The sequence below is a fragment of the Tripterygium wilfordii genome, chromosome 4 (assembly GCF_013401445.1).
Source record: "Tripterygium wilfordii isolate XIE 37 chromosome 4, ASM1340144v1, whole genome shotgun sequence".
Lineage (NCBI taxonomy): Eukaryota > Viridiplantae > Streptophyta > Magnoliopsida > Celastrales > Celastraceae > Tripterygium > Tripterygium wilfordii.
This window is the reverse complement of record NC_052235.1, coordinates 2,084,564-2,110,982: the sequence shown is the minus strand read 5'-3', so window position 1 is coordinate 2,110,982 and position 26,419 is coordinate 2,084,564. Positions and strand designations below refer to the sequence as shown.

General features: G+C 36.0%; 5 protein-coding genes, 1 long non-coding RNA gene and 1 other non-coding gene across 9 annotated transcripts; 5 read left to right on the top strand and 2 right to left on the bottom strand.

Annotated features, from left to right (window-relative positions):
- The first annotated feature begins 1,321 nt into the window (after positions 1 to 1,321).
- Positions 1,322 to 2,554, top strand: LOC119996711 (transcription factor MYB123-like). Its single transcript, XM_038843445.1, has 3 exons — positions 1,322 to 1,516; positions 1,604 to 1,733; positions 1,854 to 2,554. The coding sequence occupies exons 1-3, from the start codon at positions 1,384 to 1,386 to the stop codon at positions 2,422 to 2,424; spliced, it is 834 nt and encodes a 277-aa protein (XP_038699373.1). The 5' UTR covers positions 1,322 to 1,383; the 3' UTR covers positions 2,425 to 2,554.
- Positions 2,555 to 8,038: 5,484 nt separating this feature from the next.
- On the top strand, positions 8,039 to 10,478 carry LOC119996308. The gene is made up of 9 exons (XM_038842894.1): positions 8,039 to 8,063; positions 8,161 to 8,195; positions 8,352 to 8,485; positions 8,620 to 8,690; positions 8,790 to 8,865; positions 8,972 to 9,102; positions 9,248 to 9,415; positions 9,491 to 9,841; positions 10,273 to 10,478. The coding sequence occupies exons 1-9, from the start codon at positions 8,039 to 8,041 to the stop codon at positions 10,476 to 10,478; spliced, it is 1,197 nt and encodes a 398-aa protein (XP_038698822.1).
- Positions 10,479 to 10,876: 398 nt separating this feature from the next.
- On the top strand, positions 10,877 to 12,162 carry LOC119995947. The gene is made up of 4 exons (XM_038842431.1): positions 10,877 to 10,963; positions 11,049 to 11,229; positions 11,349 to 11,480; positions 11,703 to 12,162. The coding sequence occupies exons 1-4, from the start codon at positions 10,891 to 10,893 to the stop codon at positions 11,872 to 11,874; spliced, it is 558 nt and encodes a 185-aa protein (XP_038698359.1). The 5' UTR covers positions 10,877 to 10,890; the 3' UTR covers positions 11,875 to 12,162.
- A 2,322-nt stretch (positions 12,163 to 14,484) lies between these two features.
- LOC119997788 lies at positions 14,485 to 15,619 on the bottom strand. The gene is made up of 2 exons (XR_005468072.1): positions 15,135 to 15,619; positions 14,485 to 15,041 (listed from the first exon to the last, which is right to left on the bottom strand). It is a non-coding gene; the product is annotated as an uncharacterized LOC119997788 (long non-coding RNA).
- Positions 15,620 to 15,720: 101 nt separating this feature from the next.
- Positions 15,721 to 15,792, top strand: TRNAD-GUC. Its single transcript has one exon. It is a non-coding gene; the product is annotated as a tRNA-Asp (tRNA).
- Positions 15,793 to 15,964: 172 nt separating this feature from the next.
- Positions 15,965 to 19,492, top strand: LOC119996643 (40S ribosomal protein S3-3-like). Its single transcript, XM_038843349.1, has 6 exons — positions 15,965 to 16,119; positions 16,359 to 16,506; positions 16,825 to 16,996; positions 18,647 to 18,701; positions 18,799 to 18,930; positions 19,052 to 19,492. Exons 1-6 carry the CDS (start codon positions 16,090 to 16,092, stop codon positions 19,217 to 19,219), a joined length of 705 nt encoding a protein of 234 aa, XP_038699277.1. The 5' UTR covers positions 15,965 to 16,089; the 3' UTR covers positions 19,220 to 19,492.
- Positions 19,493 to 20,387: 895 nt separating this feature from the next.
- Positions 20,388 to 25,503, bottom strand: LOC119996641 (mechanosensitive ion channel protein 10-like). 3 transcript variants are annotated; one of them, XM_038843348.1, is made up of 7 exons: positions 25,269 to 25,503; positions 23,576 to 25,101; positions 23,359 to 23,479; positions 22,521 to 22,814; positions 22,238 to 22,440; positions 20,992 to 21,289; positions 20,388 to 20,712 (listed from the first exon to the last, which is right to left on the bottom strand). In XM_038843348.1, exons 2-6 carry the CDS (start codon positions 25,036 to 25,038, stop codon positions 21,031 to 21,033), a joined length of 2,340 nt encoding a protein of 779 aa, XP_038699276.1. In that variant the 5' UTR covers positions 25,039 to 25,101; positions 25,269 to 25,503; the 3' UTR covers positions 20,388 to 20,712; positions 20,992 to 21,030. The 3 variants fall into 3 exon arrangements, with proteins under 3 accessions (XP_038699276.1, XP_038699275.1, XP_038699274.1); XM_038843347.1 differs by having other exon boundaries at positions 20,388 to 20,684; XM_038843346.1 differs by having other exon boundaries at positions 20,388 to 20,702; positions 25,269 to 25,501.
- Positions 25,504 to 26,419: the final 916 nt, after the last annotated feature.

The following is a 26,419-nucleotide window of genomic DNA, read 5'->3' as shown; positions in this document are numbered from 1 at the left end:
TCTGAAGTTGCTAAAATGGGCTCATCAAACGTGAACTCTTATGCCATTGCTTTTACTTCAGTTGAACTTTAACAGAGGAGAAGATAACAATTTTCGCGTACATCATGATCGAGGTTAGATGGGCTTCTTAAATTCTTTTTTTTTCTAACTATAGAGTTAGAGGTGTTTAATCCATTTGTGCTATTGGATATGATTTTTCTTTTAGGGAATTCAATATGAATTTAGAGTTTTAGTTTCTCACATGTTAAATCTTACCCTTTAAACTAAGTTGATGAAGTAGTTTCTCTCTTAAAACAAAGTAATGAGTATCATAATTCAGAGTAATTGGTAGATAGGGTTCTATGAGCAGCCAAGTAATGAGTATCATAATTCAGACTAGTTAGGTGAATCTGAATATGCTAGATTCTTCAAGTCGATGGCTAAGATAATTGCCACCTACTTGCGTAAACCAAAAGGTTTATAGTCTAAATTCCGTACTTTATATATTGTAAGTAATAAATTCAACTAGAGGTTGGTTAGAAGACCCATGGAAACGTGATTAGAAGAGATGCTTATGAAGTACCTAAAAAACAAGGCTCGGAGGACTGAAAGTTAGATGGGAAGTTCGACTTGATATGATTAAATAACATTTGCATTCCTGTTTTCCTTTGATTTCACGTGTCTTGTGATAGATTTTCTCACATATAGTTGCGGTATAATATAGTCCAACTCTTCAAATAGTTTAATATATGAACCGACATCATTCTATTATTTAATTATCATATTATATGCATGATTAAGAACCTATATGTAATTTAATTAAGCGAATCTCCGACCATGATTTACATTGCCCCACCCACACTTTGTTCAAAGTAAGTATATATGGACTGCTTAGGTACAAAATTAATTGACAACTCTGTCACACCTAATTTTATTAAATAAATACTTGATAATTAATTAAGATTAAAGACCAAAAAAAGAAAGAAAGGGGGTTTTGAGGGGCTTAAAATATCTTTTTGGAAAGTGATATTCTCCAACTAGATAAATATCGTGTTAATTGACAATTATTAGTTTGTTAATTTTGAAAAACTAATTGTAAAATTAAGTATCCAAATTAGATACCCATTGTTTCACGTGACCTATAAAATTACATGTGCTTTGATATGATTGGAGCATTTTATATATTATTAACTAATCTTTTATTGTTGGACTTTTTTTGTTTGCTTCCTCCACAAAGCCTGACAGCAAAATAGAAAAATTGTCGCATTTAATTAATATAAGTGACGATAATATATAATTATATATTGTTGGTTATATGTATATATATACATATATAGGCATGCAATGGATCCTCCATTATAAAGAGAGAGAGAGAGAGTGTGACTGAGTGTGAGAGAGAGAGAGATGGGGAGGAGTCCATGTTGCTCCAAGGAAGGACTAAACAGAGGAGCTTGGACTGCCCTTGAAGACAATATTCTTGCTAATTACATTACGGCCCATGGAGAAGGCAAGTGGAGAAACCTCCCCAAGAGAGCTGGTAAATTAAATTAATTCTTTATAATTCTTATCTCTCTAATTGCGTTTATGAATTAGTAGAAGAAATTAAATAATTAATGGCATGCAGGATTGAAGAGATGTGGTAAGAGTTGCAGACTTCGATGGTTGAATTATCTGAGACCAGACATCAAGAGAGGTAACATTTCTGATGATGAAGAAGAACTCATCATCAGACTCCACAAGCTTCTTGGTAACAGGTGGGTTTGTGTTGTGTTCTGCGTATTCTATTAGCTCTAGGAATGTTTTCTTCGATTAATTAATTAATTATTTCATTCTCGAGGCCTAATTAATTTGGTAATTTTAATTTGGGGCTGCAGATGGTCTCTAATAGCTGGCAGGCTACCTGGAAGAACAGACAACGAAATCAAGAACTACTGGAACACTAGTCTTAGAAAGAAAGCTAAATTAGCTTCTGAATCATCATCGGAAAAGCTAGCTAATGAATCCCAAACCTCATCGCAAGCACCCAAACTGATCCGACCAAACGCAAGTAAAGTCTTGGTCCCAGTATTACCAGCAGCAGCAGCACCACCACCACCACCACTTGGAATTCGAACTAATGACCAGTTACAGACTAGTACTCCATTGTTAATGGATGATCAAGATCCTCAACGTTCCGGGGACTTGGATTATTTGAACGTTGAGGATTGCGGAAATCTTGACTTGGATTACTTATTGAATTTTGATGGAGAGTGTGATGATAGTGATTATAACAAGGATTTGTCGTCCATTATGGGTCCTGATCATCATCAGTACTTACATGAGGATTTATTGTTGAAGGAGTATGATAATGCCAATTTGGAGCTTGAATCTTTGGCATTATTGCTTAATTCCGAGGAATGGCCAGTATTCACCCCCCAGAAAAATGATAGCCAGTCACCACCATAATCTTTCTTTTCCTTGGTCTTTGTCATAGCTAGCTAGTGATTCTACTTTATTTCTCTCTTTGTTTAAAGAAAATTAGTCAGGTCACGTTGGATATCCCGAGTCATATTTGATCCCACCCCGCTTTGGTAAACCCTAGCCACGTGAGTCTCATTGTCGCACACGCATCATACTTTTAGTGATTGCACTATGTGTATATGTATATATATATTTAAATTAAATAACACATGCCATCTTTTGAGCTTAGTTTTATAAATTGGAGTATGGTTTTCTTTTTCACTCGATTCCAAAATCCAAAATTATTTATGATTAACATATGTAGACAAATTAACCACAATCATTATGAACAATTGGTTGAGATTAAAAAAAAAAGCAACTTCAAAATTCAAAAGTGACATAAAGGTTTTGTTCCACTGAAAGAAACTCATGCCTAACCAGAATTAATAATTCATTCAACTGAAAACAACCTCCTTTATTAGGATCCCATTAATTAATGCTCACAGGTTCAATCAAATGTGCAAATATATATATATAAAATAATTTTCTAATGCGCACTTAAAATACGTATTTATGTTTTTATCATTAATTTGAAATATGTGGAATTCAAAACAGTGGACCCCATTTATCATTTTACTCATCTACACCTTTAAAAAGTGATGCGTATTTTAAGTACACAAATTAAATATGCATAGGAGAGTTCCTCATATATCTATATATTTCAATCTATAAATATTTATGTGCTTGTTTGGGAGTTGGGACCCCAAAGTCGTTCTTTTTTTTGAAAGGTTCACAGGCTACACAGCTCTCAAGGGGTATGAAGACCACCACAACGAATGAAAAACTACCCAAATTCTAAATTCCCTGATGAGAATAGAACCCTGAACCTCAAGGTCCTAGGCAGACAATCTGACCAATCAAGCTACCTCCCATTCTCCCCAAAGTCGTTCTTCATTCCGGTGCCAAATGTACGATGCTCATGAACCGCCGCCAGTTTGTCTTCTATTAGTGCGAATCATTCAACAAATATTAGTATACATGAATGCAAATATTACCACTAACACTTCTTGGATTTATGATATAACATAAAGTTACCCAATTATTACTGCTTGGATTGTCTCTCTCTGTTTTTTTCCTTGTAAAGTTGTAGAAGTGTCAGACTCAAAAGAGATTCACTGGGTGATAATAAGCGATGAGTTTAAGTTAACTCTCATATATGTCATTCAAAATTTTCTTCACTGCTTATTCCATCATTGACAACAGGTGTATATGATTCCAAATTTCTCCAATTCTTATGCCATCATTGACAAGTGATGAGTCGCCATGGTAGAAGGGTGTTTTCAAACAAATAGAGAGATGGGTTGTTGTTTTCATACAAACTTATCATGTCGACATTAGATATGAGTTTAAATTCGAGCAGTTGGTTTGTACTCACAAAAGTTCATCACCTGACAACATGATAAGTTGAGGCAAAGCCCAGTGCGTAGCCGCAAGGATATTGCTCCCATTTGAGAATTGAATTCATGATTTTTTTTTCAAATCTATACAGTCTGACTCTAGAGATATTTACCACTAGGTTATCACCAAGTGATTGAGAGGGCGCGCTTTTGTTACACTACTAAATTAACTAGTTGCATGCTCGCGCTTCGCGCGACACATAGTTAATTTGAAAAATAAAGATTTTTGATAATTTTTCGATACTTTGTTAACATGATAAATAACAGAGCTTGAATTATAGAAAATAGAGATAATTATAAGATGAACAAATAACTACAATACCTTTTAAAAGGTTTTAAAAGGTTTTTAAAAGTGACAAAGTTTGAAGTGCAACTCACTTCACAAAGATTTTAATTATAATGTGAGTACATTCAGTAGCAAGATAATAGCACTGTTATATATAACATGACATTATTGAATTGTAACATATGGTTGATCATATGAGACGGAAAAGACATGATTATTGAAAACTTTTCTAATACAACTTCAATTTAATTTAATTTAATTTTTTTTATATGTGGCAAGAGTTTGAGCCATACAGAAGCAAATGTGGCCGCTTCTAAAGCACTTTAGTATTTTGTAATACAAGTATCTTAATTATATGATTATGATTATGATTGTTCAATTGCTTAGCCGTAACTTTTCATTATTTTGCCTTTTTAATGACTTTTTGTTGTTCCTATTAGTATTTATGCACATTTAATTGGTGTTTGGCCGTTACTTTTCATTATTTACATCTTTTTTTTTTTTTTGTTCCTAATAGTATTTATGCACATTTAATTGGTTATCATTGAAATAGCATTGATTTTCCAATAATTAACATCTTTAATATTATGTTTATTTAATTTTTAACATATTTAATATTATGTTTATTTAATTTTTGGTGGGTCTTTATTATTAGTATTGATGGTTTTCCTATAATTAAGGGGAAGCTTTTTACCCCTCTTTTAGCTATTCTCCACAATTCAAGGACGGACATCCTTGAGGCTTCCATTTTATATATATAAATTGATTGTAAGGAGATGCATGGACACGCCAATTTTATAACGACTCTAATGTCAATATAATATCAAATCATTTAGAGGGGATGTATATCATATTTGATGTGTGAATTGCGATTTGTATAACTCAAAAGGCCAATGATTCTCACATCATGTTGAATTTGTAGGGCAATCTATGAAAATAACAATCTTTTTTCCTTGCAAATTATTAGTTGTCCACATATTAGTTAAGGATTTCTTGTGAATTAATGATGGCCAATTCCTTGTAACTTGTATATGATTCAAGTTACAGTAAAAAATGTTTACTGTAAAAATCTAAAATTAACCGCATGATTAACAGTAAAAAATGTTTTGACCACTTTTTTTTTTTTTCCCTTCTGGTAAGAAATTAAAGTAACACGAAGGGGAAAAAAAAGCCGAAATAGTTATCAAACTCAACAGTAATTGTTGATGAATTAATTTGGTAAACCAACGTTCAGTAAGTGTTAAATACAGATTTGACTTTTTTTTTCTTTGATTAATAAATTCGGATTTGACATTTCTTATTTAATTTAATTTATACGTTACTGTCAAAGTCTTCAGAAAATCAAACATTGTTTTTGTTGCTTGTAAATTTAACTATTTAACATAAATTTATTTTTCATGAGCCGTTGTTATTGGTTTTTAAGACAAGAAAACATGTTTATAATGTGAGAGGAGTTGGACTTTACTTATAAACAACTCGATTGGGTTATGTTAGATCGATACGAGATTTAAGTCTTGACACTTCGATGCACTTGTGGGTTGTGTTATGTTATACCCAACAAGACAGGTAAAGGCCAGTCCAACTGGACCAAGACATCACTTTGATATAATGTTAAAATTCTCCGTCCAAACACATCAAGAATAATAGAATATTGTCCACTTTAAGCTACAAGGGCCGCACACATTTGTTTTTCATAGTCTATCGTCATTGATTTTTAGTCCCAGAAAATACGTCCACGATGTGAGTGGAATTGAGATTTACATATAAACCACTCGATTGGATTGTATGGGCTGATGTGTGATTTTAGTCTTAAGAGAATCAAAACTTTTTTTTTTTGGTTCGTGAATCTAAGAAAATCAAACTTGTGTACCTAAGAACTCGATCGTGGCACGAAGGCTAGCTAGTTGGCACAAAGTGTAAAGTCTAGATGTCAAAATCAATCACACCATAATTACTAACCAAACAATTAGACTATTTGGGGCAAATTAACCTGTTTTAGTTACTTCGTAGGACTTAATTGCGCACATAATTGGCCATTCATGAATGAAATTGGCTAACAAAACGACACATGTATTGTGATTGTTGAAAATTACAGTTTTTGGTCGTGACACTCCATGACCCAATTTCGTCAAGTCGTCGTAAGCATGTAATTAGATAATAATGAATTAATTAATTAATATTAATTTGTGCTGCTCTAGCTACCTAACCTTCTTTCTTCGAAGTCGGCAGATTCTAGCTACCTTTCTTTCTGTTTTGGAAGTTCCAGAATCATGTTACGATGGACTGACCACATATATTAAGAGAAGAATATTGTAATGATGTCATCACGAACTCCAATCATCTGAAGGCCGAGCCCAAATAGCGGCCTACTCAATTTAGCTCATAATGTCTGTGGGCTCAAGGCCCAAGTGCTCTCTATTAACTAAAATCCAAATTCCATCACGTGACCCATCCACTTCCCAAATTTAACCGCCTAATACGTTGTGCTTGATAAACACAAATTCATTAGGTTTCCTATTCTCTGTACTTCTTCATATCAAACCCTCGATTCATGCAAGAAAACTTGCGCGCACAAATATTTCTCTGTGTTTGTTTCAGGCGATTGATGATCTGAATTCGTTTTTCTTTTGGCTCGAACGATTGAATTCTGCGATGGCTATCAGGTTCAAGTTCAGAAGCTTGCTCAACTACGAATCGGTTGAGATTGGAGACCGCCCTTCAATTTCGTTTCGCGAACTCATACTAAAAATTATCCATAAAAAGAACCTCGATGTTCGTCAGGATTGCGATCTTCTTTTCTCTGATGCCTTAACTGGCCAAGGTCTCTGAGGCTCTGAAATATTTTTTGGTCTTGGTTTTATTAATGTTTATTAATCGAAATCGGAGTGACAGTAATACTGGAATCGTTTGTTTTATTGATTCATAAACTTGGATATGGATTTGATTTTACTCGGAAAGAAATATAACTTGGATATGGATTTGATTTGGTGGTAGTAACTCATGAATTCTGCTGATCTTCAGTTGCAAAACAAGTTAAATGCGACTGAACTTGGTTCTTATTAGGGTTGAATTATTTTTTTCTTGTGTTCTCGATATAAGTATTTCAATGCAGTAAAATCATCCACGAGAGGAGCCAAACAAAGGCTCAAAGTTGAATGTTCGACGTCTCTTTATAATGACGTCCATGTTTCTCAATACTCCTTGTTTCTGATATCATTATTGTATAATGACGTCCATGTTTGTGCTTTTGCATTGATTATGATTTGGTATTGTTGCAGATTACGCTGATGACAATATTCTTATACCTTGTGGCTCTACTGTGATTATCAAGAGACTCCCCCTAGGATCAGTGCCTTCAGCTATGTAAGACTTCTCCGTAGAAAAAAAAGAAAGAAAACAAACCCTAGCTGAATTTGCTAGCATACTATCATAGAAAGAGTTTCTTGCTATGTGTTTGGTTTTGTTTGTTTCGGATGAAAATTTTAATTCTGGAGCATGCTTTCAAATTACTGTTTTAAGATTTATTTTGTCGTTCTGTTAGATAATGTTAAAATGGTGCAGGAAGCCTATTGACTCATTTGAGGAATGTGGAATCAAAGACGCAAAGTTAGTTGGGGCTTCTCTTCATATGGTGTGTATTAAGTATACTTTTCACTGCAATTTAATTTACAATTTTCATTGTAGAAATAAAGAAAATAGAAAAACGGTTTGTGTAATCCAATAATTATGTTATTTTTCGGGGTTTAATTTTTTAGCGATTTGAGGGGAATATTTTGTGAGGACAGAATTGCTAAGGATATTGTTTATTATGACTTCAAGGGTGGAATGTGATGAATACATCGCCCTTTTTTTTTTCTTTTCTAATAGGCAAGTGGGTATGGGGGGATTCGAACCTGCATATTGTAGGTTGAGGCCTTGGTGTAACCACTTGTAACACTAGACCATGGTTCTGCAAAGGTTCATATTGGATATTGACCTTCTGCATTTGACTGACTGTAGTTTGCTTTTTTGGTAACATATATGAGCTCATTTACGTTACTTTGCTTGATTTTCTTTGAACTTCCAAGTACTTTCGGACAGTAATATTTTGATGCATTTGTACATTATTTTGCATCCCCTTAGCATGCAGATTACTTTCTTGGCTCTTTTTCTTTTTTAAATTATTTTTTGTGATATGTCATATTTTACAGGATGTAGAGGGTATAGATTTTGACGACTTAGGAGACGACTTGGGTCTTCCAGAGGCGATCTTACTTCATTCTGATATTGACACTCGTAAAAAAATATCTCTTAGCTTTGAGAAGGCAAATAATGAATTAAGAAGGTAAGTAGTTGGAAGTCTAATTTGTACACCATATGCTGATGAGATTACCAGTTTTTCTATCATCAAAAATTTTGGTTTGGATTCTTGCTCTATGACATTAGCTTATGTTGAGTTAATTTGTTTTGCACATTCAGATGCTCTGGACAACCCATTGTTGGATGTCAGAGACATGAGGCTAGCAACCTTATTGGTGCTAGTCTGAGAGGTACTTCTTTTTCCTTTGGACACCAAAATTTCTAGATCTTCATCGACTGCTTTGAATTTATTTTTCTACTTTTTTTTTTTTTTTTTTTTTTTATGTCAGATGCTGTGCTTACTGAACTAGAAAGAAATACATCAGAGAAAAACCGTGATGTTAAAGAGCGGATGAGATTGGGCCAGTAAGTATCATAGTTATTAATTTGATTTTCATTCCTCTTATTGTCGTCAGCTATAAAGAGATCTGACTCCTTTCCTTTTCTTTCTATGCTTCATGGAATTTCAAAGAACGGCGATTACTGATCCTTCACCATTGCAAAACCCTAATATGCTTTCAGACCTTAGATGTTCTCTCTGCAACAGAATTTTGAAAGATGCTGTGATGGTTTGTTGCTGCCATTATAGTTTTTGTGAGGAATGTAAGTTTTGTTGGTGGTAATTAGTTGTATTCATGCTTTCTTACATTTTCCTAGTTTAATCAATATACCATTTTTGTAATTGAAATATAACGGACAATGTTTGTATATGACATCGTCATGTTCTGATGGTGGAGCTTGGATGCAGGCATTCATCAAGAATTGGTTGAGAAGGCCAGATGTCCCAAGTGTTTTTCCATAAATGGAATTGAAGATCTGTTACCAAATATTACTGTTAGGAAATTAATTGAGCGTTTCAATGAATCTGAAAATTTAATCACTGGATCAGAATGTGATTTTCGTCAATATGCTCCAGGTAGGAGAATTACCTCCCATTCCCTTTTACTTTTGTGTATTTGGAATAACTATCAACCTAATATTTTTAAAACAGATAGAGAATCAGGAATTTGTCCAAATGGTGTTCCTTGTGGGGTGAAAATCCTTCAGAGAGAGCCAGAATCACCTCATTCTCCAACTGCATCAGGGTGGGGGTCCAATCAAATTGCAACAGAACCTTCTCATGACATGCAGTTAGAAGAAAATGCTTCAATGCGCTGCTTTATTCCTCCTGTCAGTTTGTCAGGTGTGGAGAAATCTTTGAGACGAACTTCTGTGTCACAAAAAAGGAAGCAAATAGATGGAGACAGATGTGTGGCTGCCCTTGTGGATTTGAAGAGTAGACGTGAGGGCTTGGCAGATTTCACTGGTTTTCAGGGGGGAAGCCAGCTTGTGCATGAGAGAGGTATTACCTATTATTGATTTCTTGTCAATCTTTTAACTTTTATGACCATACTATCTTGTGCTATACTAGTAAAGCTGTACTCCTGACTAGGAATTAGCTTTTAGCTTGGTATTCTTATCCTTGAGAAATCATACATGAGGAAACAGTTTATGCTGTTTGAGGTCTTGGTTATTCAACCTTTTGAGTTCCAAAAGATTACTCAATTGAGCATGTTTTCCTGGTTGGAACATCACATAACTACATACAAAACCCCGCATTGAGATGCAAAGATCAGGACACAAACATTGAATAACTACACACAAAATCAGACATTGACATACAAAGAGTTGGACACGAAAACACATGCATCTGCTTAGACAATTTAACATGTATGAAGATGGTGTCCGAAGCTAGTGTGTACAGGTCCCTTTTAACAAATGTGGTTGTTTCAGGTATTGGCAAGAGCTTTATGCAAACTAGAAGACAAAGAAAGGTAATATCTCTCTTGCAAGCTTTCCTTAATCATCATTGGACAAAACTAAAATGGACCAAAGATCAGGATGCCTCCTTATTGTTCAATTTGCAAAACAATATTATGAACCCAGAAATATCTTTCCTTGCTGTAAGCATTAGGAACATCAGGTCTTGTGCTTATTGACCTTATTGGGTTCAAAGTCGAAGACCTAGTACTTAGTTTAATGGTTGAAACAAAATGTGTTCTCTCAACTTTTCATATTTAGCTCTTTTTTCTTCCTTTATTAAATTTATGTCCACATTCAACTCACTTAGATGCATTTAATACACCTTTTGGGCATAACAGCTCCGTATCATTCTATTCATGATATCCATAGTGATTAATTTGAGAACTGCTTTATATCCAGTTCTGAAACACTATCAGCTCTTTATTCAGGTCAAACCTCTAGACCACCCCTCAGGGAAAAGGGAGTAAATAAAATGGAAGTAGAAAGCAAAAATGGAAAATATTGGTCTTATACACTGACTTTTTTTTCCTTTTGGCTTCTAATGATCTCGGGATGATGTATTGAAATTAGGGTGGGCTTTTGTGTTTCATGTGTGGTTCTCTGCACCATTTAATAAGAGACTGCCCGTCTGCTTCCAGTTTCCCTGTTATGTGTCAGACAGGTAATAGTGGTATGTAGTTTACATTTTTTCATTTTTGGAAACTATTTGTGATGTTAATGTAATTGTCAACTTCCGATCATTCCAGGAGCTATGCCTAATTACATGTATCCGTACTGGAATGGAACTTGGTTTCCTCATATCCCGCCCTTTATGTATGCATATAGTCCTGAAATGATGGCCTCCTCCAATTCATTCGTGCTACCTCCTCTGGGCTTTGCTCATCCTGCATATATGGCATCCATATTTGGCAGTTTACCTCCATATGGGTAAGTTTATTTTGTTTTCATTTTATTCTGCCTTATAATGCTAGTTCTGATTAAGATTCTTGATTATGAAAAATCTTTTTTTATTGAAATTGCTGTTGTGATACTGGGGAATCTTCTAGAGGAGAATATATGAGGATGGGAGGCGAGATTGCTCCAGTAAAGAATAGTATGGAGCACCATCCATGCCGTTCCGAGTTTCTGGATCTTCAGGATTTTCAAAGACGAAAGAAGTTTTCTGATGACAAGGGGAGGTAATATATTTAAAAGTTGGAATACAACCTTTCCCACTTCTTCACTCTCAACTTCAACACACTTAAAAAGCTTTTAAAAACATATATATGAATGATAAATTAAATCATGTAAGCCCAGTGCCTTAGTGTAATTTTTTTCTTATTTATCTTCCTTCTGAAAAGTATTATTTTTTTCCCTTGATATTGTAGTTATATTGTTTAAAGCTTTCCCCTGTGCAACAGAAAACAGGATTTTGTTGGTGATCCCAACAATGATTTCTGTGGCCGCACTGATTCTGCTTCGATTCGCCTTCCGAGTACTAAAGGGAAAGATGTTAAAAGGAAGAAGAATAGATTTGACGTGAAAGGACGCTGCAAGGAACATCAGAGTTACTCAGAATCCAGTACGAGATAGATGAAGAATGGTCAGTGGGTCAGGTCAGGATGGTGAAGATTATTATTTCTATAGAAAGGTTTAATGAGGAAGAAACAGGAGCACTGTTTCAAGGTAAATGTGTACATGCTGCATGCCTTCGACATGGGTAATTCATCTGATACCTTTCCAATTCCAAATTGGATTTGTATGAGAAGGTGTTTATTGTCTTATATCTGGCTGAAGTGATGAATTTAGTACAATTCAGACGACACAGAAGTGTTCTGGTCTGATGTGGATCTCTTTTGGTTTTTGATACATATCTAGTTGAGTGGGGTCAGTTTTGGTACTTGCTCCATGGATAACTATACTGTAGTGATTGCCAACTAACCTTCTTAATTTTCTTTTTAGCTTGAGCTCTGGGAACTTCAAGCAAAAGCAGTAACTTGAGGAGCATGGTTAATTTGTTGATGTGTTCATATGCTTTATCCCACGGAATCTGTGTTCATATGCTTTATCCCACGGAATCTGTGTTCGTATGATTTATCCCTCGGAATCTTCTTTTTGCATAGCTATTGAAGCTGGTTAAGGTATGTTTTTCTGTCCCAAGGAGAAAAAAGCCAAAAAAAAAAGGGAGAAAAATAAATAAATTAAAGAGTAGCAATCACTATGCTCTCGTCCATGTTGTTGCTGTCACCGTGGGTAAGTAATCTTTTCATGTGGTAGAATGTTCTTGTCTTGAGTTCTTATTAAGAACTGTTTTTTTCAGCATCTTCACTAATTTTGTTGAGGTGCATGTGGCACGTCATCTCTGCATTTTTTAATGCTTAAAGTGGTCAAAATGGTCTCATTCATGTTCTCAACCACCTCCTTTCTAGGTTCTTTTTTGCTACTTGCATCTTCATCATCATCACCCATGTCTTTTTTTGGCCTCTGTATTCTCATTTGAGCATGTCTTAATATTTTCAACTCTTCATACCAATGCACTCACATTTTTGTGTTACATGCCCAAACCACCTTAAACAATTTTCTCACCTTTTACTCAACCTACATTACCCTTACCCTAAATAGATATTTACATTTTTTTTTATCTTATCCTTTATTGTGTGCTGCACATTCAACTCAACCTTTTCATTTTTACTACTAGCATATTTCGCAGTTCAATACTAACATAATCCTGCATCTTCTCTACTGCCTGAAGATAACAAATTGTAGAGTTCCATTTTGGTTTTCACTTTTTGGACTGTTTAGGAGTATTTGAGGTCCTGTAAAGGAAAAACCCTTTTTGTTCGGGTGGGTGGGGAGAGATTTGGAAATAAAAGAGGTGTTTCCAGAACATCAACTAAACAGGGTCCATACGTGGACAAGGTTTGGATTCTGCTAAAATTTTGGGCAGCATTTCTCAGTAATCTCTGGTGCTTGAGGTTGAGTGAAAAATTGAAATTGAAGAGATAGACACACGCACAAAATGTTTGGTTCCAATAACTTCTTAACTTTGCCACAATATTGAGTCCTGTGATCATATAGGATTGATTTGAGGGACTTGGGAGGCATTAATGACCATTCCGTTAAGTACCACCCACTGCTTGTTTATTGCTGCTTGGTTTGCAGTGGTGATGCCTTAGATTCCTAGCTAAATTCTTCTTATGGAAATGCTTAATCCCTACTTGGGTAGCTGATTTAGGCATGGTAATAAGTCTTAATAAGATGATTTCATTCAAAAAAAATAGGATTCTGTTCTAGTGGTCCATTATAAAGCAAGAACTAACAGACATTAAAGGTTTTTGCATGCATCTGTTTGCAGTTTTGCACAGAAGTTGAAATTGGATTTACTGTTGAAATTGAAAATAGAGTTTTTTCTTGAAGAAGCAGCAATTTTCAGCTTTCATTTTGGGGGTGGCTTGGTTCTTGCTGTCACATGTTTTGGAGCTGAACTTGCTTTCTATTAACCATTATTAGTTTATCCTTTTTTACATTTTAAGTTTTTAACTACATAAGTTGATACATTTTTTAGGTTTCATATACCGGCTGAAAACAGTGGTGGAATGGGGTACACTACCTATATCTTTTTGGAAAGGTTTTTATATATTTTAAGTAATTTATTAAATATATTGTCTAATTTTTTGAAAATATTTTATTTAAACGAGCTTTAACCATCTTTGCCCAAGCCTTAATTGTTTTTCATCGGCCTAGCTCGTGTGTGCTTTTATTTATTTATTTTCGCAACCATGATCTCTGAGTGTAGGCACACTAGCAATACAGGTATGCAACATACAAAGCCTTATTAGATTATGTTTTTTGGGTGGAATCTTTCAATCATATTTTGAAAAAATTCTTTTCATTTTTTTTTCTCTGCGGTACTGTTTCTTACCTTGACATAAGAACTAATATATTGGTTTTGCTTCAAAAGACAGTCAAATTAACTAAATACTTACTGTTAAATGCAATATCATTATCGTCATCTTTCAGATGCGTTACAGTTTTCCCACGTTTGATAGATTTTTGTGAAGTATTTTTTTTTCCTGAGAGTTTTTTGTTTTGTTTTTTTTAAAAATTTAATTTTACGTTTGAAGTTTCATTTTGTCAAAAAACCGGGGGGGGGGGGGTGGGGGGGGGATCCAAACTCATCGCTTCCCTATGTGAATATGAATATAGAGCAGGAACAAAAACTATGGCTTCCATTCATACAGATTACAGAATGAATTGAAGACCAAGGGTAGGAAAATAGATATTAGAAACCATCCTAAACACGCATATCCCACCAATCTTGTTGGCCCAACGTCCTATCCCCTCGTTACAGTTACATGATTTATAGTTCCTGCCAACACAGTTCATTCTACTAAATATCGCTCTATCTATGAACTGTATGGTCTACCGACTACACAGAGGTGGGAAAGTTGAGGTGCATACCGGTAGTTGAGGAGTCTGTGTGAGGATCTGGGTGGGTGATGTCGACCTCACAAGTCCAAGGATAACTATCTGGGTTTTCGCTCCTCGCTAAGCTTCCATCATACAGATACAGTTTCTATCTTCCACGGATGACAAAATGGAGTATGGACAATCAAATCATTCACAGATTACCCGTTTAAGAGAGAAAATGGGATGGGTGGGATAGTAACTTTAAGATGTTCCATTTTCTTGCTCAATTCCTCTTCATCCAAACCCTGATCCTTCAGTTCTTCAATCTTGTTGTAATAGGCAACATAGACCTGTTTCATGAGAAGCAGAGACAAAAGTATGAGACGCAGAATTAAAGCAATCAGGGTAATAGCACAGGAGATTGTGAGGATTTGAATTGTGACCTGATCATATGAACATCAAAACATCCTCTTTGGAGTCCAAGTGTACCATAATTATCTACGTCAGTAATGGTTGCCCATGGCAGACCAAACCTTTATTACCAAACACGACTTAGGTTGAAACTTAGAAGTTTGAATGTGAGGATTAATGGGTCAGAAATTTACGTATGCCCCGAAGAGCCTTCTCCACATTAAGAGGAGAAATCAAAGATGGTGGTTCTTTGGGAACTTCAATGGAACTCTCTGATTCTACGTCTGTTGATCCAGTCTCTGCTGATAAATCGCTGGAGCACTTTATGAAAAAAAATTTCTAGGTGTTTTCGGACCAAAGGAGAGGGAATTTGAGAAGATGGTCCCATTTTTGGGGTTCAGGAAGTGAAACTTTGGTGGGGGATGTACACTCTTCCAGTGGTTGATGATACAGCCATGGCTGGAGGTAGGATGATGTTTGAAGTACATTTGCAGCCGTATGTTGGAAAAATAAAGCAAGGATTTTTGGCCGGTGGCATGTTATTTTGGACGGTTGTTGATTAGCTGTATGATCTGATGTTAAGATATATTGTTTACGTGAACTTACTATGTCAACCAGGTCGTTGTAGTATAGTGGTGAGTATTCCCGCCTGTCACGCGGGTGACCCGGGTTCGATCCCCGGCAACGGCGATTTTTGTGAAGTTTTTTAATTTTAATACTGGTTTCTGAGCCGTTAGATCCAATTAAACTAGTTTTTATACACCGTCAGATCACATCACCCCATACTCTTTATAAAGCACAATTTTTCTCCATTGTGCGATTGCCATACTGCTTTCTACACCGTTCGATCATACCAACTTGTCCGACTCTATATAAGATCATTATCTTGACCTGAAATTAGGGTTTCTGGTTTCACACTCTCTTCCACTGCTCAGAGTCTTCACCGCGTAGAGCCTACTTTCTTGTTTCATCGGTACCTCCAAAGTCATGGCTACTCAGATAACCAAGAAGCGCAAGGTGAGTCCGTCTCCAGTTGCTCTCTTAATTCTATACTCTCTTCTCTTTCAAAGAATATTAATATGACACGGAAAACAATTTTGATTTCGTATTACGCTTCTTGTTGGAATATGGTTTGTTGAACTTCGGATAGTAATACATTGAAACTAACGTCGATGAGATTTTTTTTTACGTAGTATATTACCCTTCTGGAGGTTGGTTTTTGATTTCTTTTTGTCCATTTTGTGAATTTGCTACAGTTTGTTGGTGACGGAGTCTTCATTGCGGAGCTGAATGAGGTGCTCACCAGAGAGCTCGCTGAGGATGGCTACTCTGGTGTTGAAGTTAGGGTTACTCCGATGCGCACTGAGATCATTATTAGGGCCACTCGTACTCAGAATGTCCTTGGTGAGTCTAGCATTCCTTTGAATGGCCATGGTGTCAGTTTTTTCTTAAAAAAGTTTCAGAGTGGAATATTTTATTCTCTTCTGTTTTTGAGACTTAGAAATGTTTAGTGAATAAAGTAAGCTAGGATAGATTGGTTTTCCGATTAGGATTTAATTGATTGGTTGGTGTATTTTATGCAACAGTTTGTTTTCATGAATTGGCAAGAGTGTAATTTGAAGTTCAAATCTGTGTTGTTAATTGTCAATGTTCATGCTACTATGTGGAGGGTTATAGTATCAACATTTTTGATTTTTCAATAGTTTATGATTTGTGTATCAGGTGAGAAAGGGAGAAGGATCAGAGAACTGACCTCAATTGTTCAGAAGCGATTTAAGTTTCCTGAGAACAGTGTGGAGCTGTATGCTGAAAAGGTTAACAACAGGGGCCTCTGTGCCATTGCTCAAGCAGAGTCGCTGCGTTACAAGCTGCTAGGAGGCCTTGCTGTTAGGAGGTACTTCAGAATAATATAACGTTGTTAAATGCTGTTTCAGGTTATACCAAAAAAACTTTACATGCTAAAATTTTTCTGCTTTATTTTTGTTTGGAATTTATTAAATGACTCAAAGGATCCAACAAGAAGTTTGTAGTTTGAATAAATAACTTTAAATGATCCGGCATCAATTTTGGGCTTAATTCAATCTCTTGAAACCAACTCCTGTTGTTACCTAATTGAATCCCAGCTGTTGAGTTTTTGTTTTTTAAGTTCCTCAAGTGATACAGTGTATTTTTACCTTATGATTTTAACAGCATTGTTTTAGAAATCTATCTGTCAAATCAGAATCGCCATTGCAAAATGAAATATTTTGGTACTTCATCTCCTCTTGGTTGTTGAGTGTAAGTAATGCCTTCAATTGTCATAGTTGAAAACATATTTTCATTTCCCCATTTAGCGCAGGCTGACAAAGACCTGGGAAGGGAGTATAAACATTGATGAATAATACAGGGAATTTTGAGAAAACTTTTTTTAACCTAATTTGAGTAGACATTTTCACATTTATGTTTTCTTTTCTTATCATGCTCTTCATATAAGCATTGTTTTCCCCTTTTGCTTTAGAAAGTGGGCCACTGGGGTTTAGTCTCAATGCTGAAATAAATGTTTTCATTGGGGATTGTCAGGCTTCTTGTGCTGCTCTAAGGTGCTTGGAGTTTGGAATAATCTCCTACATCACCATCTTTTATAGTTTTACACTAAGGTTTAAGGTTTTTAAATTCAATGCTCACACCAAAGGTTTTCTGTTTACTACATGGATTCTACTAATCTTGTGCTGTCCTTGCTTTCATCGAAGCTAATATAAAACTTTGATGTTAAGATGAATATCTGTTCTATTATAGTTAAGAATATTCTTGAGTTGATTTTAGTCACTGGATGAGACTTGAGTTGCATAGTGTTGAAAAAGTTTACATCGTCAAAATGTGAACTGATGTTGTTGATGTGTAAAATCGACATTGTATATACTTAGTTCCAAACTCCCTATCGTTAAGAATATTTTGTAATTTTTCTTCTCTCGGGCTGTGAACCTATGTAGCTCCATATCGATGGGTTGTTTAAGCAAATACTTGGGAACGTGAAGTTTAGATTGCTTGTCCTTACTCCTTACGTGTCTTTTTAATTTAGTTGAGGTTGATCCTGACATAGGAGGCAAGTATGAGCAGTCTTCTGTAAAATGTCTGGGATGATGTTTTTAGGGATTTTGTTTTTATATTTTTTTTTTGCATTCTATTTTGTGTTTATCTTGTGTCATGTTGTTCGGTACTAGCATTTATTTCCCCCTTTTGCCTTCTAAAGTGAGCCTTCGGGGTTTTATTGCAATGCTTACGCGAAAGACTCTACAGGAGATTGCCTGGCTTCTTGTGCATGATGTAAAGGTGCCTTGGACTTTAGAATATTCTCCCACATTACCTTCATTCATTTGCTTGCCGTTTGTACTTGCACACCTCGTCTGGAATTCACATTTTAAAATTTATTTTGCATGTTTATTTCCTTTTGGTTTGGGGAGTGAATGAGAGGATAAGAAAAAAGTATTTTTTTGGTGTTCTCCCTTATTTTTTCACTCTGCTTTGTGGATATGGTAGATAGACTTAAACTTTGTCATCTTTGTAGGGCTTGCTATGGTGTCCTCAGATTTATCATGGAGAGTGGAGCAAAGGGATGTGAGGTATTTGTAGAACATTTCATCTTTCATTGGGTGCACATCCACTTGTATGAAAATTTATCGATTTTCTGTGATCAATTTCTAATATACATTGATGCAGGTTATTGTAAGTGGAAAGCTTCGTGCTCAGCGTGCCAAGTCCATGAAGTTTAAGGATGGTTACATGATTTCCTCTGGTCAGCCTGTCAAGGAATATATCGACTCTGCTGTTAGGCATGTTCTTCTTAGGCAGGTTGGTTTGAAATGTCTTATTCTCTGTTGAGTTTAATTCTACTTCTGTTTTCAGGCGTGAATTGTCGAGCTCGCAGATCATTAGTTTTGTGTATATCACTATTGTTTTCTTTGTGAAACAGGGTGTACTTGGTATCAAGGTAAAGATCATGCTTGACTGGGATCCAAAGGGCAAGCAGGGCCCAACAACACCTTTACCTGATCTGGTCACTATCCACGCACCCAAGGAAGAAGAGGAATATGTTCCACCAGTGCTTTCAACAACCAATATTGAGATTCCGGTCGCTTAATTTATGAGTTGGGTTGCTGCCCAAATGAGAGATGATTTTGCAGGACAGACCTTTTAGCTTTTCAATTATTTTTACACCATTTATCTAGCATAATATAAATATAGGAATTCCCTGAATGAATTTAATGATTTTGCAGGATAGGGCTTTTAGCTTTTCAATTTATTTTTATCCCCTTAATCTAGCATAATATATATATGGATAGATAATCCCTTAATGCTATGTGCCAATACTGTTTTTATCATATAATAATATTTGCTTTTCCCTGCTACAGAATGACATGATTTCCCTTTCTTCCTTACAATAGAATGTAACGGTATTTATTTCGTTGGATTTATGGAATGACATGTTTGTCATCCGGGAAATTGAACAGAGATCTCAAACTGACCGACAGAAGCGATAATTTAGTTTGTGTATTGACTGATTACTTGTCTTGCAGACTGCTTAGTTTCTATTTCCAATGATTTGCTTCAAATTGACATTGGAACCATGCGATTTTGATCTTTCGGCAAGATATACTCATTGTATCCTTACTAAGATGTTTTGTGCAATTGAGGGATGCTTCAATGTAAGCTTGTCCCCTAGACCATCGGTGTGGTTTTAAATCGTCTGAATGTTTATCATGTCTTTCATTGTATTGGGGATGATCTATGTCTATGGATACATGTTATGAATTCTACCTGCAGCTGATGAAATCTTGTGTTGGGAACTTGTAGGGGATTCACTTGCGCCTGTCATGACTTTTGGTGGAGGAGCTGTAATGCAGCTGCGGCTAGTCCCCATAGGAGTCTGAGTTATGACCCTATTGGATCGCCCTTTACTTTTGGCCACCATTTTTCTGGTCGGGCCCATTAGCTGCTTGCACAGAGTTTTTTTTTTCTTTCCATTTTTAAAATTATAAATATGTTCTAAGACATAAAAGAATTATGTAAAAAAATTTATTTATAAAATTTATGTAAAGCGTGCCTCGCTTCTTTGAAATTAGTGTTGGGCCTTTGGGCTGCTTATAAAAAGGGCTTAGAGATATGAGCTAATGGGCCGGACTGAAGCTGACTTAGGCCCAAAGCTGTTTTCATACGGCAATGCCAAGTCTGGCAAGACTCTGGTCCAATATATGGTAACGAGTAAGGACTAGCGAAGGCTTCAGAGTTAGACTAACACTAACCATTGCATTAACAGGGGAACCCTTCAAATACATTCATTTCAAACACCACTAATACCATAAAATCTAGCTCCTCTGAGAGGATGACTATAATATTACAACACAAAAAATAAACAACTGCAGATACTTGTAGGGTTACTATGACAATATAGTCGTTAATCGTTATTGCTTTCAGCGGTTATTGATCCGTCCCTTGTCCACGCTACGTCAAAAACAGACAGCTTCAGCAACTTCTCTTAAGCAGATGGGCATTGATAAGATTATCACAGATCTGGACGATTTCGATTAAAGGTTATGCCACAAAACCTGAACCACAAATCAATCCTGCAAGTAACTGAGTTTGCTCAATAGTTATTAAGGAAATAAACAATTCATAAATTGTAAAGCAGTCCCTATATAAAAATGTCAACGTGAAAATTCATCATGAAATGAGGTATGAAGAACTCAGTAGTCCTGACAAGCATTAGCGTGATCGCGTCTTTGACCAGTGGATGTTTTACATGTGTGCATGCGTTATGGTTCCCATCCTCAGTTATTGCAAATATGAAAAGGATAACTGATAAAACAAAGGTAACCATGGTTCAGTTAAACACAGGAGGAAGAAAAGACATACCTCGGCCGAGAGGATTCAGCAATAATAATCATCTGATGGTCATGGTTGTTGATGCTGAGGTGGGATGTGGCTGAGATGAACTTGTTGTGGCAGAAGATAGTATTTGATATTCAGTTCTTCAAATATCTTTTTTATTCCGAGAACCAGCTCCGATCTCCGCCTGTTCTTCTCTGGAAACTCTTGGAAGTTCATGGTGTGATTGCAATAGAGAGCCAACTTCAACTTATTTACATTCTCAATTTCCTTAACCACGACATTATGGTTAGGATGCCAGTGTTGTGGGTTTTTCTCCAAGTAACTGATCCAACAAAAGAGAGGAGTCAAAATCCTAGAATGAAGACAAGGTACAATACAGATTCAAATCAAAGAGCACTAAGATCCTCTTTTTAACTATCCATTCAGAACAAATGCCCTTTTAAGTAAAACTGCAGCAATCCATCAGCTACAGATATATGTGCGCATGTCACATTGATCTTATACAAGTATTGATGAAACACATTTCCGACGCTAAAGGATTACCAGCAACTGATCATAATTCATTCACTAAAAGAATGAGGGAAAAAAAAAACAAATTTGTAGTGCAGTATCTCAATTCACTTGAGACCATCACCATCCACTTTCTCTCAATAATTCTTTGTTGACTGCAATAGAGAAACACTATCATAGGGCTGGCCTACTAAATGTTGAGAACTCCTAATTTTTCATATGGGGAACAACTGAGACAGCTCCAATGAAGTGCTGCTAAGTCAGAGATTATATAGCACAGAAGACTGCCACATAACGAACCCTTCCGACCTAATTTGGGGATTCAATAAGCAAATGCTACACCATAATGTGGTTATCCATGACATGGGAGATGAGTCTATGTTCCCTTGATGATCCTTTTTGATAGTATGGTAACAAACGTGCAAGCTTTAGTTTGGAAATCAATCTACATCCAAGTCCAATAGTTTTCTCATCATAAGACGTAATGGATAATGGATAAAAGCTGCAAAAATCCTATCCGTTTCTTCGAAATAAGTTCTAAGAAGACAAAAACTATGTAACTCCTACCTACAATTAAGTCTTGAATAATCTTACTTCCTGTGCTATCTAGTTTAAGATTGAAGAACGACTAAAGAGTAGCTAATATGATTTTCTCCTGCCAAAAGTTCCTAAAGCCAAATCAAATATAAATGTTCCACCGCAAATCAACAAAACATTGATGATATAGGAGAGCAAGAATAATGCTATGGTCACAACTTACTTCTTTATCTTTTCTTTGAGCAACCCAATCTTCTCCACTGGAGTCGAAAAATCAATTGAGAACTCCACAGTATCACCCATATCTGGACTTCTGAAATAATTGCTGATGGGTTTTGTAGCCAGAACTGAGTTGGGGTAGTATACCTTCTCATTATCAAGCTTCATAAAAACTGTACTTAAGATGTTCATCTCTTCAACCAACATCTGTCAGATGAGCCGATGTCAAACTAGGGAAAGAAAGCCTTCACACCATAATAAAATTACATACATCATCTAGAACTTACCGGAACACCATCAACTACACAACGATCACCCACGTCAAATGGATGCATCACAAAGACAAAAATGATAGCTTCAAATATGGCCTTGCAGGTACTTCCAAACATAAAAGCAGCCAATACAAGCTGGGAAGAGAGAAGGACAAGTACTTTTGTTGTCGCGATTTCCATCAAGAGAAGCCACACAACAAAGCTCACAACAATCAGGATACCAGTCACAAGTTTGTTTAATTGCTTCACAGCTGTTTTGGTGTCACTTAGGGCATGAGCAAGAGCTTTCCGACCATTGAAAACCTTTATCTGCAGAACGTTACAGAATTATTCTCCGATTAAGAGAAGAAACAAAACGCTATGTTCTGAATGTCTGCAGAACGTTACAGAATTAACTCATACCTATATATTTAACTATTAAAAGATGAAGCTAATTCTGGGATCTAAATGACACCATCACAAACTAAATCAGGTAATTTCAGAAAAACAGAAAAACAGAAAAGACTGCCCAATTTTCTTTAACATCACAGTTTCTATATCAAAGAAGATATGGATTAACAGATCAGAGTGTCAGAAAGATCAATTCGCGATATCGTTTCCGAAAATTGAGAGGGTTACATTATTCACAGTCAATCATAAATCCCAGCGCAAATTTTGATATCACATCTTCTTCTCGTGTATTATTGGTAATCAAACAGAACACAACATTATGTTTCCTATAAGTAGCACATACTAAAAAATATTCCAATGACTTAGTTGCACAGTCATACTGCAATTAAATGCAATCAAGACACATTATAAGATGCAGTAACATGGAGCTAACATAAAGAAATCAATATAAATGTGGTCTCACCACCCACTCCTTCAGAGCTTTCCGGTATATGCGTCCAGTCTCATATCCTTCAATCAACGGGAAGAAAAGGTCCACCTCCTCTTTAATCATGAACCTTAAGAGGTCATCCTCCTCAATGTATCTATTCAAAAAGAGAATAGGTTAAAAGGAGCACCAGACAGAAAAGTGAAAAGAACATGGAACCATCAAATTTACCCCAAATATTGAAAGTTCTTACTTGCTACCAGGATGGGCAACATTCCTAAAAATTTTGAAGGCAGCAGCAATTGCTTCATTTTCATTGGTAATCTCCTTATCTGTTTGTTCACCTTCTCCATCATTGGCACTATCTTCTAATGTACTTGAGATCGTAGAAAGCCCAGAGTTTGTGACTGCATCTACCAATTCCTTCATGGTCCATGCCGAAACCTTTTCTTGCTTCATCTTGTGAACTTTTCCCATATCAATCAACTTTTTCTCCTTTGATCCTTTACCCTTTGCAGTAGCACTGAAACTCAATTGACCCGTGCTCGGTGTTTTCCCCACCCTCTCACCCTCCTCAATGAGGGGACGCCCAGAAAGGGTCTGCAGGACATAATGATGAAACACAGAAACTTGAATTCTATCAAAGAATCTGTTGACGTGGAAATTGGACGCCAAGATTTTCAGTGACAAAGTCTTCATCATCCACAGAAATGCCCCAATAAGGATAGAAACAAGAGTCCAGGTTATATAATGTAGAATCTTTTGTCCAGTTTTAGATAGATCCACTCCCTGACTAAACAGTAAGACCCAGGTAAGAAGAATAAAACTTAACCATATAAAAACTTGAACACTCTTCTTCAAGCCATGAACAAAATATAGGACCTTCTTCCTAAGCAAAAAGTTCTTCTCAATCAAAAATACAACGGCACGCATAAACCACCTTGTAACTAACATGCCACAGAATATCACCATCACAAGCAGACACCATTTCCAAAACTCCAACCCCCCAATGAAAGTTTTTTCCAAATGATCAACTGTCAAACCAGCCACCAAACACCCCAAAATGCACAAAAATGCAACCCGTTCGACCACAACTTTGGGCTTTAGCAATCTCTTACGCTTCTCTTTACTCAATTCAACTTTCTTGAAGATCTCTTCATAGTCCTCGTCGTCTCCAGGTCCTCCAGGAGATTGCATCAACGGAGTTTTGGGGGTTATGGAATTTGTCCTGGTACTAGATGCCTTACTATTAGGAGACCCCCTAGTAAGTGAAGTCCTATACGGGGAATTCGAGCTAATTTGGTCTTGCGAAACTAAATTATTCTCATCAAATACATCAATATCAGCATTAGATGATTGTTCTCCAAATCTTGACTTAGGTTTTGAGTAGACTGACCTTGTGAGGGTCCTCCTCCGAACGAGTGTCTCGTTGCCAATTTTAGGAGGCTTATTTGCACTCGGAACAAACCTCGCAGTCTCTGGTGAAGCTGGCACTGATTTCACAAGCCTACTACTTGAGTCTTTGACTGGTGAGTCTGACAGTCTTTGCTTAGAAGCAGCTGATTCTGGGTCTCTTGAAGGAGACAGTTTTATTTCTGCACTGGTTTTAGGGTTATCTGAGCTTGAAATCGCTATAACCACTTCACCTGCATTGTTGGTTCCGTTCTCTGTCATGCTTAATTCGCCGTTTTTCAGAGCTCTCCCTTCAAGATCCATTCAAATAAAGCCTCCAACACATCAAACACCAGCACTTTCTGCATATATTCTTCGAACCAAACCCTGTCCAAAAGAGGAAAAATCAAAACTTTGCGCATAAAAAAACAAAGTTTTTCTTTGTTCTTCACTTTAAGAATTTAGTACAAGTAGAGCTTTTCAACTTTGCAAAAATTTAAAGTCGAAACCTTTCAATGAAAAGAGAAGATGTACTTTCTAGTTTCTATGTTTACCTGGAAACACAATCACCAGAAACCACTTGGAGATTCAATCATTTGAATCAACGAAAACCCATGAAGAGAATATTCAGAGAACCTTAGGACGCATTGATGGTAATGGGCCAACAAATCAATGGGGTTTTCCCAGGATGTAAAAGTAGGAACAAAGACGGACACAAAGAAAATAGGAACGGATAAAAAGCATTAAACTCAATAATGTTGACAATGAGACTAATTTTGTTTAAAAAAAAAAAGCAAGAAAATATCGGCGGAAGAAGACAACGGCATAAAATATCAACAGACGAAGAAAGATGAATGGGAAATGGTTGTACAGTCAGCGATGCACAGTATCAGAGACAGAGGCAGAGGCAGAGGCAGTGTCAGAGTTCAACTTGTAAAGGGGCTTAATAGTTAATATGAGCACAGTGTTCAAGGAAAGTAAAAATGAAACTGGGTCTGAGTCCTGACATCCATTTTAATAAAAGTAGACTAAGAAGGTGACCACCCACCTATCAATTTATAGGTAGAAATCTGGTGGAGCATGCTAGTTGTTGAATGAATCAGGATCAGCTTATTTTATTTATTTATTACAACGAGACATCATTATCGCATTATTTCACGTAACGACAAACGAGTACACGTGTTTTTTGCGGGCTAGGGGGCTAGAAATAATTAATCCAGTCAATTCCATTAAATCTTTACCATTCAATGTATGATTGTATTGAATTTGATAATGCGATACCCCATCATTCAAGGGTGTAGATTTGATGAAATTGATGGAATAATTTCAACCAATCTTTTTCCTTTTCTTGTTATATTTATCCGTAAAAGGGGCTGTTGCAACAACTAATGTCAAATCTAAGCACGTGCTCTCCACGTGAGATTATGAGTTTTTATTCCTTTTCTTTATATTTATGATCACTCTTTTTTTCAAAAAAATAGTAACCCAACATTTCATTTTATGATAACTAACGACACAAAAACATCATAAGAATATATAAACACCGAACAATATCTAACCACTCAAGGAAATTACAACTATCAAATTATATTGAACTAAACCAAATTACATCATAATATACCTGAACAAATTAACAAAAAAAAAAAAGAAAAGACAAAAAAAAGGTTTTGAATAAAAAATCTTGACTTTCCCTTTAACGGGAGAG